The sequence below is a fragment of the Hipposideros armiger genome, unplaced genomic scaffold (assembly GCF_001890085.2).
Source record: "Hipposideros armiger isolate ML-2016 unplaced genomic scaffold, ASM189008v1 scaffold_1004, whole genome shotgun sequence".
Classification (NCBI taxonomy): domain Eukaryota; kingdom Metazoa; phylum Chordata; class Mammalia; order Chiroptera; family Hipposideridae; genus Hipposideros; species Hipposideros armiger.
Genome location: NW_017732354.1, coordinates 366,844 through 381,468, shown reverse-complemented (window position 1 = coordinate 381,468; position 14,625 = coordinate 366,844). Strand labels below are relative to the sequence as shown.

Here is a 14,625-nt window from a genome sequence, read left to right as displayed (position 1 = left end):
TAGCTTTTCTGTTCCTCATTTCCTGCATTACTTTCTTGTTTTGTGCTTAGTTGATTTTTTGTAGTGAAACATTTTAATTTTAATTCCTTTCTCATTTTGTTTTGTGTATATTCTATAGCTATTTTCTTTGAGGTTACCATGGGTATGCCATTTAACATCCTAAAGTTGTAGCATTCCATTTTGAATTTATAGCAGCTTAACATCAATAACATACAAAACTGTATTTGTACAGCTTCAACCCCACCTTTTTCAGTTGCTGATGTAACAAAATTATATCTTTGTACATTGTGTGGCCCAAAATGTATAGTAATAATTTGTTTAAATGCATTGGTCTCTTAAATTATGTAGGGAAAATGTTAAATTAAAACCCAAAGTTATAATAATAGTTTTTAGACTAACAGTTGTTTTGTTTTGATGTATTAATCTCTTAAATCATGTAGGAAAAAGTGGAGTTACAAACTATTGCTACGGTTATACTAGCTTTTATAACTGCTTTGTATTCACCATTACTAAGATCTTTATTTCTTCAGATGCCTTCGATTTAATGTCTAGTGTCTTTCTATTCAGCCTGCAGAGCTCTCTTGAGAATTTCTTTCACAGCAGTATTAATCTAATAAACTTCCTCAACTTTTTTTTGTAACCTTGCATATCATAATTTCTCCCAAATTAATTGCAGTTTACCATGGAAGTCCCTGGAAATTGTGAGCCTTCTACACCCTAGAGAGAGTCCCAAACTGGCTACATCAGAGTCTGCCAGTGCAGTTGTCCAGCTGGGAGATGGACGCCTGGGGCTTCTGCTCTACCATGTTCTCAGAATTCTCTCCTCTGATTTTTAGTAGAATTTGAGGTGATACACCAAATAAAGCACAATATAAAATAAAATAATTCTTTAAAATTTTTAAAAATAAAGATATATGTTCAGACCATAGAAATTACTATAGTACTGAAATTAGTTTTGAGCCTCCTACTGTCATAGCCAAAAGACAAACCCACTTTTAATCATACATTTTCTTCAAGGTCCACAAAAAGTGGGAGCTATAATATTAAATCTTGATTCAATAAAGGTATTTCTGCTTGAAGCAGAGATAAAATAATCTACATTATGACTCCCTAGTGCTTCCAGTTAATATAAGTATAGGCCCTATAACTCCCAGAGAGATAATAACTAGACTTTCTCTCAAGATTATAAAAGTCGTTCTTAAAAGTTTTGACAGTTAAATTTATCTGATGAGTACCTGAAATGAAATACATTGTGGTATCATTTAACCTGCTTTAAACACTGAGAGGCATAAATGGAGTTGAAATCACCTAGCTTAGAGTCTTCTCCAGAAGGAAATCCCTCTACCTATGTGATTGTACAGGTCACCATTTTTCTCAGGAAAAAATTCTGATTTAATTTCAGCTTTTGGACAAAAATGTTATTGAGTGTTCAATTACCTACAAAGAGTTGAGAGACAAGTTTATCTGGGAGACTGTTTTCCCCATAACGGGCACTCTAGAGTGTCTGATTTAGTATAAACCCCATGATATATGTTTATATGTTCAATTAAGTTTTATAAAATTACCTGTTTAAAAATGTAATTTGAACACCAAAGATTCCTAATAGGTCCTAGATGCATGGGGGTCATCAAGGAAGGCAGATAGAGGATGCACAGTGCACCTCTCACAGTGCAGTATACGTTGATCACCTGTGGCTCCCCACAGAACAGCTGAGAGCTCGGGTGGCCCTCCCTTATATTCTGATGCTTTCACTAGTCCCACTCTGGTGACATGCTACTTCACATTAACTTAGGACTTGGGAATGGTCCCTGCACCTCTGCCCCTTTCCTTTTCCTCTTAGGTTTGATTGGCTAGAAAGCTTCTATGAGAAAACTGGTTTTATTAGATATGTTTTACAGCACTTTAAAATAATTTGCATTCCATACCAACCATAGTGGGACTGACACTGGAAGTGGGGAAGCACATTCCTGTCCCTCAATGGTGGGCTGAGAGTGGATTTTGGCAGCTGATAGTGTCTCAGTGCATCGGACTCTGGTCCCAGCTCAGATGTGTGACCTTCAGCCAACTCTGTACCTTCTCTGAGCCTCATCTCCTGGTCCCCGAGACGGGGTGCTGCAGCCCACGTACCCTGCTGTCCCCTGTCCCAGGACAGGCGCAGTGTGGGGCCTGGAGATAAACATCAATAAGGTGTAGCCCCTTCCAAGGAGGAGGCGTGAGCGGTGACGTCCCCCGGCTGCTCCACAGGCCTGCAGTGGGTGGTAGAGGAAGCCCTTATGGACTCACCTCTGTACTTCAGGTGCTCGAGTGATGAGGTCCTGGGAACCAGGAGCTCGTGCATGTGGCTTTCGCATTAGGATGAGAAGACTTATAACATAGCAGCCCACTCTCTCCCAACAAAGCACAGACTGTCCGCAGTGTCCCTGTCCTGCATCACTCTGGGCCCTGCTGTCTTATAGATGTGTCACGCAGCCACCAGTGCCTTCTGCCGATCCATTAAGCTGCAGTGCGAGCTCTACCCCTCTAGAGAAGTGGCCATCTGCTTGGACCCCTACTGTGGACTTGGGTTTGTCCTGTGGTGCCTCTGCAGGTGAGTGTCCCCTTTGAATATCTTCAAAACAATAAAACCTCGTTCTCAGGGTGACTAGACTCCATATTCTATGGCATCTGAAAAAATTAATCTCCATAAGTTAGCTGAAACCCACAGAGACGGCAGCCTCTGGGGACATTCTGATAGTTGTCTGTTGGGAACTCATATTTTCCCAAGCAAAGGACTCCAAGGCCCCAAGCTTTGTTCTTTCACCTTTAAATCCTAGCAGTTCTCCCTGGCCTGGAATTTGTGTAAAATCAGTGGGTATTCTAGTTGCTGTCCTGCTTCAGGGTTCTCCCTGATGCAGGTGGGATGGAAGCAGTTGCCACTTTCCAGGTCACACTGTCCTCTCCTCCAGGCCACACTGGTCTTCCCTCCAGGTCACACTGGCCTCCCTCCAGGTCACACTGGCCTCCCCTCCAGTTCTCACTGGACTCCCCTTCAGATCACACTGGCCTCCCCTCCAGTTCTCACTGCCTTCTCCTCCAGGTCACACTGGTCCCCCTCCAGTTCTCACTGTCCTTCCCTCCAGATCACACTGTCCTTCCCTCCAGGTCACACGGAGCTCCCATCCAGTTCTCAAAGGCCTCCCCTCCAGGTCACACTGGCCTCAGCTAGCAGGCCCCAAAGCTAGGCTCATAGCCAGTGTTTGTGGAGAGGGTGAACATGAAGGCTTACTGGCATTTTTTTCCTGTTATACATATATGTTCACGGTACAAATGTTATAAAATACAAAATAATATTTAAAAAATAAAGCCATCAATACACATACTACCTACTGATACCAAGAAATTTTCACTGTTAAAATTGGGCATATAGCCTTTCTAAGATTCTTTTCTAATGCAGCATAGCATTTTTTTTATTACTAACACAGCAAGTGTATAAATGCTGCAGTGAACGCCAGTACCAACCATCCAGATTCACAGGGTCCACCTGTTGCCTGTTTTGTTTTATCCGTCTTTCTAATTGTTCTATCCCTTTTTTATAATGGGACATTTTAGAGAAAACACCAAACAACACATGATTTCACTAATAAACATTTATGTGCATATATGAGGTGTGATCAAAAGATACATAAATTAAAAAAAATTATTACAGTAAAATACACATTGCCACTAATACCCCTTACAATACTCCCCCTCGCTTCAAACACACTATCCCATCATTCTTGCCACTTTCTGAAGCAGTTCTGGAAGTCCTCTTTTGTGAATGTCTCTAGTTACGCTGCCTCAATTTCCTGAATCATTTTGACTTTGGGAAGAGCCAGAAGTCGTGCAGTGCCAGATCCAGTGAATAAGGTGGATGAGGACACACCATAAGGTTTTTATGTGACAGAAATTGCCGTACCAGAAGTGATGGGTGACAAGGATTCTTTCCGTTGTGATCACAAAATACGGTGAATGCTGCTGCCGAGTGCCATCCAACAGAAAGGCAGGGATCTTCAATATGGGAAGTGGTGCATCGAACCTTAGTAACAGTGTGTGACAAGTTGCAACTTGTTCAGTGTAGTCATTGGGTGTGAGCTACGGTTGAGAGAAGGTGGGTTTTAAAATGTGCTGTAAATCATCTTCCATCATGACAACGCTCTGTGTCACATATCACTTATGCTATACGGCAATTTCTGTCCAATAAAACCACTGTTCACCGGATCTGGCACTGTGCTACTTCTGGCTCTTCCCCAAAGTCAAAATGATTCAGGACATTGAGGCAGCCACGACAGTGCAACTAAAGACACTCACGAAAAAAGATTTCCAGAACTGCTTCAGAAAGTGGCAAGAATGATGGGATAAGTGTGTTCAAAGTGAAGGGGAGTATTTTTGAGGGGGATTAATGGCAATGTGTCTTTTACTGTAATACATTTTTTTAAAACTTTCACTGTATTGTTTGATTACACTTTGTACAATTTTGTAAATGTGCATCAGTGTATTTATAAAACCGATATGCGACAGCATGAAATGGCTCATAATTTGCCTTTTTCCTTAATCGTCTGTAGTAGACATTTCCTCACGTCTTCAGACATTTCTGAAACAATTACCTTAATGCATTCATAATACTTAATAGTATTAGATTGAATTAAAATCTAGTCCTGTATCTTTTAAAACCACTGCCACTCTAGTTATGACAATTAAAGTTTTTGAGAGAGCAAATAGAACTGAACAATTAAAATATCTTAATGATTTTTGTCTCGATCTAGAATGCAATGGCATTTCTTGGGAATGACTTTTTTCTTGGGAAATAGTTCAGAATATACCATCCCAACAGTAGGGCCAAAGTGACCTCACACATATTTGGTCAACGGAGAAGGAAGCATGTTCTGAGCCACTGACCTTATAGGACCACTGTCCGTGTGTCAGAACTGGACCTCGGAGCAGCCAGCAGTAGTGAGGAGGATGCTCAGGACCTGTAAGTGCAGCACACGCCATTTTCCTCCCAAATGAGCAGGCGCCTTCAAGAAATGGCTGATGTCAGGGCTGGCCCAGGAAGTGTGCAAGATGGCCTGAACGTCTTTTTCTGCAAGAAAGCCAGAAGTGCTCACAGAATGATGGGGGCCGAAAGCACAAAAGAACCAGCTTGAACGGATCCCACTGGCCAAATTGGGCAACTTCAGCATCAAAATAAATAAAGGTTGTGGGAGGTTCTAACACTTTGAATAAAATAGGAAATTGTCTGACTCCTCAGATACAAATAGATGAGCAGATTGCAAGCTCAGCGAGGAACAAGGATCTACATGGTAGGTGTCAATTACAAAGAACAGAAGGGCGCCTTCACAGAATAGAAGCCTGAATCCAGAGGTCAAAGTGAAACTGGCCAATAGTGGGCCACTCTCAACGGGAGTGTCACAGTGAGGAAAACAGCATTGAAGATGCGTCTCTTGAATCTAATCATAGGGACATCAAACACTCAAACTGAGGGACACTCAGCAGCACGGCTGCCTGCCGTCTTCACAAATGCCAGTCATGGGCTCAAGGAAGCACTGAAGGTGCATCCGAAAGGGCTGACTGGTAGCCTTATGCGGCATGAAACTGAACTTGACCCTTTCGCTGTGTGGTATGGGTATCCTCAGGCAGAACTGGAACAGGTGGAAACAATGTCTCAGTTTCCTGAGTTGATGTCTTAATTGGCTTACACAGGAAAATATACTTACTTGTTGGAAATACCCCGTATATGTTCAGGGGCGGTGGGGCATCAGGGCGGTGACTCACCCTCAGATGATTGCAGGGGAAAAAGTTATTATTACTTACTTGGAACTTTTCTGTAACTTTGTAATTCTTTCAAAGTGTTTTAAAAAAATTAAACAGTTTTTTCTTCTTCATCCTAAAGTTTCCTTCAGTCATGAAGTAGAAAGAGGTTTATCTGAGAATCATTGACACAACAGTCACTTGAAAATGTTTCTAAGATAATACATTTTTAAAAAAGCATGTCAGGTGGTTCTGTTGGTTAAAAGCTCGCTCAAGGATTTGAGCTCTGAGCAACAGCGGTTCGATGCCCGGCCCAAGCTGAGCTGCCACTGAGCTGCCAAAGGTGGCAGGATGTCTCAGCTAAAAAAAAAACAAACAAACAAAAAAGCATGTCAGATAGTTGATATTCACTGATTAGAAGATTCAATATTGTTAAAATGAAAATTCTCACCACATTAGTCTAGAGATTCAGTATGATCCCTGTTAAAATCTCAGCAGGGTTTGTTTGGATTTTTTTTGCCAAAATTGATGACATGATCCTAGAATATAAATAAAGGACCCACAATATCCAAAACAGTTTTGGAATAGAATAACAAAGTTGGCCAACTCAGACTACCCGATTTCAGCACTTACTACTCTAACTAAGACTGCATGACACAGGCATAAAGATATAGGCATATAAAATAATCACTGAAACAGGATTGAGAGTCCAGAAATAAGCCCTTATATGTTTGGTGATTTGATTTTTCAGCAAAGGAAGCAAGGCAGCTCAATGGGAAAAGGATAGTCTTTTCAACAAATGACACTGGGAAAATTGGACAGCCACAGGCAAAAAGATTGAACAGCTACCTTACATCATATAAATTAACTCTGAGTGGATCACAGACCCTAATGTAAGAGCAAAACTATAAAACTAGAAAAAACATTGAAGTAAATATTCGTTGTCCTGGGTTAGCAAAGAGTTCTTAGATATGACATCAAAGGCACAGTATGTACATGAAATGTTGATAAATTGGACTTCCAGCAAAATTTAAAACTTTTGTACATCAAAAGACACCATTAAGAAAGTGAAAAGACAAGCCACAGATATTTGCAAATCATCTATCCGATAAAGCCCTTCCAACCAGATATAAAGGAGCTCTTAAAGCACAGTAAGAGACAAGCAACATGATTTACAGATGGGCAGCAGATCTGAACAGACATTTCACTAAAACACACAGCATAAAGCATCGGTAACCAACCACGTGCAGAACAGACTCTCATACACTGTGGATGGAAATGGAAAACGGTGAAACCACAGTTTGCATGCTCTTAAAAATTAAATGCACATTTACCGTGGACCCAGCAGTGCCACTCATAGGCACCTACCAAAGAGAAAGGGACACGTATCCACACAGACACTTGGTGCTTGCAGTACTCACAGCAGACTTTGTTTAAAAAGAAAAAAGAATCCAAATGTCCACTGACTGGCGAGTGGATACTCTGTTTGTCACATCCGTACGATGGACTACAGCTGCCATACTGATAAACATCCCAGTGTGCTGAGTGAAAGAAGCCAGACCCAAAAGCCACACATTATGTGGTTGTATCATGATGCCACAGATTTCTCTGAAATATGTGGGAAAGGCAAATCTATAGAGACAGAAAGTGGAATAATTATGGCGAGGGTTGGAAACAGGACTGAGTGCAAATGGACACAAGCCTACCTTTAGGGTGATGGAATGTTCTAGAACTGCATTGTGATATTTCTAAAAGCCTGCAATTTACTAAAATTCATTTAATTCTAGGCTTAAAATGGATGGATTTTATGGTATGCAAATTATACCCAAAATAAAATATATTTTAAAAAGAAAACAGCCTATCATCAGCGTGACTGACGTGCATAGCAGACACAAGCCTGTCAGTTAAGGCGACACACCCGAATGACACATGGGGTGATGTGTGTCCCAGCGAGCCATGTGGCTGCCCTGCTGAGTGCCAAAGTTGGGATAGTTTTCAATTGTTTATATTAGTTACCACAATGTCTCTTTTTTTTCCTCTACTGGTCACCCACGTTTTTATTTTTATTTTTTTAATAGACTTTTCAGAGCACTTTTAAGTTCATAGCAAAATTGAGTGTAAGACACAGAGATTTCCCATCCTTCTGCACCCCCACACACACAGCCTCCCCCACTGCCAACACCCCCACCTGATGGGACATTTGTTACAATCTGTTGTTGAACCCACATTGACACGTCATCATTACCCAGAGTCCAAAATCTACATCAGGGTTGCTGTCGGTGTTGTAGAGAGCCAGGAATAGCTCCATATAAATACAGTCACCCAATTTCTGACAAAGGAACAGAGACAACATGATGGAGCAAAGATGGTCTTTCATCATCAGATGGAGCTGGAACAACTGGACATCCACGTGCCAAAAAATGAATCTAGACACAGACCTTACAGCCTTCACAAACATTATCTCAAAGTGGATTAGTGACCTGACTGTGAAGCATAAAACTATAAAACTTCTAGAAGATAGCACAGGAGAAAACCTAGCTGACCTTGGTATTGGCAATGACCCTTTAGATATGACGCCACAGGCACAATCCATGAAAGAAGTAATTGATAGGCTGGTCTTCATGAAAGGTAACAGTTTCTGCTCTGTAAAGAACACTTTCAAGAGAGTGAAAAGACAGGCCACAGGCTGTGAGAAATATCCCAAAATGTCTTTTTAATAATTTTGTTGTTTTTGAAGTTAAGATCTAAACTAGAATAGTTCAGGTTCCAGAAATTCTCAGAAAATAACCATCTTCGTGATAAGCTACTGAGAAAGGCTCTAGTTCAGTCACACCAGACGCGCAGGCTGATTCTGCTTCGCTGGGCTGCAGGTGACAGCAGGACTACAAGACTGTACACACAGTAGCAAAACAGAGCTGCAGCCCCCACTGAGCCAGCCGCGGGCATTCCCTCTTGCTTAGCACTGTCCTCAGAGCTGCCCGCCTCCGGGAACCAGGATCCTGGGGGCGAGGACGCGCTGTGTCTTAGCTCTCACAGGTCCTGGAGACAGGTGGCCACAGGACCCCTGCGGGCGTGAGGGGCGGCACCTGTGGCCTGGACATGTTTGGTTAGTTTTCAGACCCCAAGTGTATAGTTCTCAAGACGTTATTTTAAGAATAATACAGTATGCCTCAAGTGTCAGAAACACCACATGCCAGCTGTATTTTGTCATTTAGACGTGTTTGTTATTTGATCTCTTGAATACTCTTAATATAAAGGGATCTTTAATGACCTAAGTTAATTCCCCAAGGACAAATCTCAGATGATTAAGCCCTTTGAAAAGATCACAGAAAAGGTCAGCATTTGCTGTCTTTCCTTTTGACAAACATAAATGAAACTTGGGGCTAGAAAATAAGGAAAAATGGAAACTTGCCCTAAATGCCCTGAAGAATACTTTTCCTTCTAAGGGCCGTGTTTAAAGTAGATTTTGTGAGCCAGCTTAATTTTCTTCCATTTTTTAAACCAGTTGTATTCTATTGCAAACAATCTCGAAATTTTTAATGTGAGATTGGCTTTGTTCAAGAAGAATTGGCTTTAGTATCATAACATAGCCATTGTGCTAGTTTATGGGACTTTTTGTCCCTAGAAAATCCCTTTTACTGTATTATTCTTAGAACGTGATCTGTTGGGATCATTCCGAAGAATTGAATGACAGACTTCATGTAACTGAGTTCACTTACATTCATTTACTCTGGAGGTCGGTTTTCTAAACAAGTGGGTAGGCACACCTTCCCAGACTGTTGCTGAGTGGCCTCGGCTCTGTGTCTGTCACGCTACTCGGCTCTGCCCATGGACTCTGCGAGTGGCCGCAGCCCAGTGACACCATTGCAGCGACAGGCAGCATCTGCGTTTTCTGACTCCGGTCTAAACTTCCAAGCATTTTACCAAAATCCAGCCCCGTGTTTCCTGCTGTGGAAGAGAACCCAGTTTCTTAAGTGTAATGCCACAGCTCAGATGACTGAGGCGAGTGCTCAACATGGTAGCTACCCTCGATCACAATTCCTATGATTCTTTTGTTTAAGAATGTTTTCATGAACACACTTTCATTTGATACTTAAAAGTCCCTCAGAACAGAGTTGCCAGCACCGTGCCCTGTCGCTTATGGATCACGGGCCTGGGCCCCTGTCCTCGGCCTCACTGACCCCTGTCTCCCTCTACAGCGTGTACTCTGGACACCAGTCCATCCTCATCCCACCGTCAGAGCTGGAAACCAACCCTGCCTTGTGGCTGCTTGCTGTCAGTCAGTACAAAGTCCGCGATACATTCTGTTCCTACTCGGTGATGGAGCTCTGTACCAAGGGGCTGGGCTCGCAGACAGAATCTCTCAAGGTAAGCAGCCCTTACCCGCCCCCCAGGGCCTGGGGATGCTTCCGAGGCCACAGGAAGACAGGTGAAGCTAAGACAGCCGTCACAAGAGTGGAGGGCCACCCCGCTTGCAGATGGTTTGCTGTGACACCCAGTCCCAGTGGGAGTGTGCTCCCACTGCCACACACAGGCACGGTGTCTTTTAGTCCCTTCACACCACCTGAGCACCCCTACATTGCCTTTCTGCCTGTTGCTGAAAAATTAGGTTGTCGGAAATGTCATGACATATTTTTTTCTATGTTTTTCGTTGCAAAAATGTGTCATGACTTTTCCAACAACCCAATAGTTCTCCAGCACAGTCTCATTCTGACACTGGTTTTCAAGTCACACATTTGAATTCAGACACTCACTTTTGTTTTCCATGAACACTCTGATTTGTAGTTCTGGGTCCCCACTGAAATTCATTTTTGCAATTAAGTGAACAGTGGTTTGGTGTTTTAATATATAATTATCATTATCTGACAGTAATATAATTTCCCTCCATTTAAATCAAGGACATTGGGATGGACATATTTTCCTGATAAATTAAGTTGTTCTTATCCAACTAACTAGGAGGGAATAATCACACGGCCTGCCGTGGCTTATATTCAAAACACTCTTCACTCTCACAGCCCAGATATGTGGGTGCCGTGTGCACAGCTCACATCCACGCGTGTTGTGGGTGCTGTGTGCACAGATCCCATTCACATGTGTGTGCACAGATGGCAAAGGGATGTGTTTGTCTCTCCTGAACTTTGTTTCCCATTTCAGACCTAATGTTTTAAGCGTGAACAGGGAAATAAAATGCAAGATAACTTTGATATTACTTACATAAATAAATGTATAATTACTTGAAGTTACATGTTTATGCAGGGAAATAAATTTGTAAAACATAACTATTACTCATCTTCATCTGTATTATATGTTACAGAATGGTTGTGTACATTTCATCAGCTTTCCCTGTAGGTGCACATATAAACCAAATGGAACAGTGATACCATAAGTGACTCATTTCACCTTTGCCATAGCTCTCTGAAATAGAAACCATTGCCTTCCTTTTTAAAATGAGGCAACTTAAGTTACAGAGAACTGAGCACCCTTCCAAGTTCTTGCATTTCATAAACTTCGGGGCTAAATTTTGAGTCTCTGGCTCCAGGTCCGGCACCCCAAACCCCCTGGCTGCTTTGCTGTCCAAACATACATCTGTGCAAAGCACTGTGTCATCCAGATTTTACCGTTTCCTGTGTAACTGTATGGATATCAAATCCCGCCTATGCACTAAATTTCATTGCTACAGTTTTCTTGAATTGTGTTTCCCCCGCAGTTCAGGAGCCCTTGTCAGTTGTCCCTGTGCCAAGGCCACCTTGCAGGTGCTTGAAGGACCAAGAGGGTCTGCCTGTGGCCATTGTCTGGAGTGGTGTCACTCACCACTCCCTTCATGTTTAAACGCAGCTCTCAGCACACGGGGAGTCCCAGCTGTCACCACAGAGAGCGTGCTTTACTCCCTTGAATCCTTCCCTCCTCTTGTTTTGCTGTTTTGCTCGGTTGACTGAATTTGGGGCAGAACTGAGGTATGCTTAGTCATGTGTGTCCTTTAGAAGCAGACGCCCATGGTCACAAAAGTTATCTGTGACCTTTGAAGTCTCATGAGGCATAAAAGGAGAGCTGCCTTTTAAAAGTTGGGCGTCTATTCATGTATTAAAATGGGCCTTGTCGTTTTCTCCAGTGTGTGCTCCTGTGTGCATGTCCATAGGCGTGTATACGAATTCTTCTTTTCTTCCCCAAACCCCATCCATTATTTTGCCCAGCACCATGTGTTTCCCCTCATTCTCGTGGCTGTTTCTGCTGTTATTTAAATATGTTTGTAATGGCACCCTGATCACCTGGGAATGTGTGGTTGACTGGCTGATTCTTTGCGCAGGGTTTCTGGAAGGTTTTAATGGATGCATGGAGCCTGGAGATGGGTACCTGCGTGGACGAGGCTGTGTGACAAGTCTGGTTGAGGAGGTCATACACCCAGGCTCTTACACAGCTGACCTCTTAACGCTGTCGTTGTCCCTAGGCACGAGGACTGGACTTGTCCCGCGTGCGGACGTGTGTGGTAGTCGCCGAGGAGCGGCCTCGAATAGCACTCACCCAGTCCTTCTCGAAGCTGTTCAAGGACCTGGGTCTCCACCCACGGGCTGTCAGCACCTCGTTTGGCTGCCGCGTGAACCTGGCGATTTGCTTGCAGGTGAGTTTCGCTGACACCCATAGTGCTGGCAGGAGAATCGCTCTGTTGACAGACGCACACGCACTCTGGCCCAGCCCGCTCCCTGGCTGCCGCTCAGCCACACTGAGAAGACACGTTGTAATCACACATGTGACGCCCCATTTCTTTCTTCCTTTCTTTTATTCTGTATTTGTCAGTAATCACCGTTCATAGCACTTATCCTGTTCTGAACATTTTAATTTTTGTAATAGGGCTAGCGGTTTTTCCAAAGATTAGATACAAATGTTCCATCGTGGCAAGAAAACCCGTCTCTTGCAGCACTTGTTCTCTGTGTGGACAGTAACTTCTGGAGGAAGGCTCAGCATTTGAGGCAAGTTTGGGAATTTGCTGCTGTGCCAACTTAGAAGTAATTACAACTGCGTTTCTGTGGCACAGGTGTGGCAAGGCCGCCCTCCTGAGACAGCCTGGCATCCCCTATGGCTGAAAGTGCTTGTCTTCTTTCCCCGTTCACTAGCCTGCTTCTGAGTATCCCCACCACTCCCCCATTTCTGAGCCGACACGAGGCCCAGGCCGTGGCGAGCACTGTGGCAGGACAGGAAGCGTAGGTGCGCTCTTCCTGGGGTCCTTCCTCCGGCCTCACCCTCGAACACGGCAGGTGCTGGAACGCACACCAGCTGACACAAGTCACCCGCTCCCCGCCCCCCCACTGTCTCTTCATCTGTGACCCCAACGGTGGTTGCATATGATGTAGTTCTTGCTGTCACTGACCATTTTCTCGTACCCTACGAGATGGACAGTGAACATGAAGATAAGTTTTTATGTAAGTGAATAAAGTATTCTTAATAAAAGCAGCATGACAGGGAGAAGAGGGGCGTGGACACACGGGAGGGGACTGTGGGAAGGGCGCCACAGAAGACCTCTCAAGTACGTGACGTTTCAGCCAGGCATCCTGTGAAGTGGAGGGACTGCAGAATATGGGTGACGGTGGCAGCAAGTGCGAAGCCTTGAGGCTGGTCACTGAAACGTTCACTTTCTGTTCATTTTTTGCAAAAATTTAAGATGCGTGACAATGGTACCCCCACAAACAGAGTGAGCATAGCCCAGGGTGTGAGGGCAGAAACCCCACATGTCCTGCTTCCCACTGTACTTCTACAGGCCGACACAATAAATGCCTAGAAAGGTTTGTTAAATGTTCTGACTAAAGCTGAATTGTTGTGACTATTTAGACCAGTGGTTCTCAACCTGTGGGTCGCGACCCCTTTGGGGGTCGAACGACCTTTTCACAAGGGTCGCCTAAGACCATTGGAAAACAAAAAGATATTTATATTACGATTCATAACAGTAGCAAAATTACAGTTATAGAGTAGCAACGAAAATAATTTTATGGTTGGGGGTCACTATAACATGAGGAACTGTATTAAGGGTTTGCAGCATTAGGAAGATTGAGAACCACTGTTTTAGACAAAGAAATAATGGAAATAACCTGAAAGGTTTGGAATTTTTTTATAGACTGAATTTCTTTCTTTCTTTCTCTTTCTTTCTTTCTTTCTTTCTTTCTTTCTTTCTTTCTTTCTTTCTTTCATCTCTCTCTCTCTCTCTCTCTCTCTCTCTCTCTCTCTCTTTCTTTCTTTTACAAAAGAATATTTATTTTAGAAAAACAAAACCAGAAAGTATATATTTGACAACAAGTAAATAACAACACCCATAACTCCACCTTCCCAGAATCACCATTAAAAGCACAGAGAGCCAAGGCATCCCAGGCCCTGTACCTGAATCTTTAAAGCACTGAGCACGTTTCCCCAAGGGTACCCTGGTCTTTGGGAAAGCTGACGATTGTGGCTGAGAATCAGACGTGTCCGACACGTGAGGTTTAAAGTTAGAGTTAAGTTAGGGGTTTGTCTTTACTTTGCAAGAATAGTCTTCATTGATGGCACCCCGAACCTTTCACAGTCTAGCCTCAAGCTTCTCTGTCCCTACTTTACAGTTTGCCAGTAAATGACATTGTCTTCCCTACAGTCATTCATGCTGTCATTCTCTGGCCTCGCGTCCTGCTGCTCTGGCTCTCAAACGGGCTGCCCCCACCTCCACGGGGCAGAGGCGGCTCTGTGACACCTAGGGAAGTGTTCTTCCTGTTTGTACCTCCCACCACTTCATGCTGCTACCACATTTCATTGTCACGCATATAACTGCCCCCACCCCCTGTGCTCCGGGAGAACCGTGTTGGGGACCCAGTGCCTCCTGTGGTCACACAATCCCTTCTGGAA

At 43.5% G+C, this 14,625-nt stretch overlaps 1 protein-coding gene across 1 annotated transcript in view; it reads left to right on the top strand.

Moving 5' to 3' along the window:
* Window positions 1–14,625, top strand: part of DIP2C (DIP2 acetate--CoA ligase C (putative)) — a 136,753-nt gene that overhangs the window by 95,123 nt on the left and 27,005 nt on the right. Inside the window, exons 28-30 of the mRNA XM_019631543.1 lie at window positions 2,457–2,587; window positions 9,966–10,134; window positions 12,212–12,382. Coding sequence (XP_019487088.1) covers window positions 2,457–2,587; window positions 9,966–10,134; window positions 12,212–12,382 — 471 coding nt within the window. The remainder of the gene's footprint in view (window positions 1–2,456; window positions 2,588–9,965; window positions 10,135–12,211; window positions 12,383–14,625) is intronic.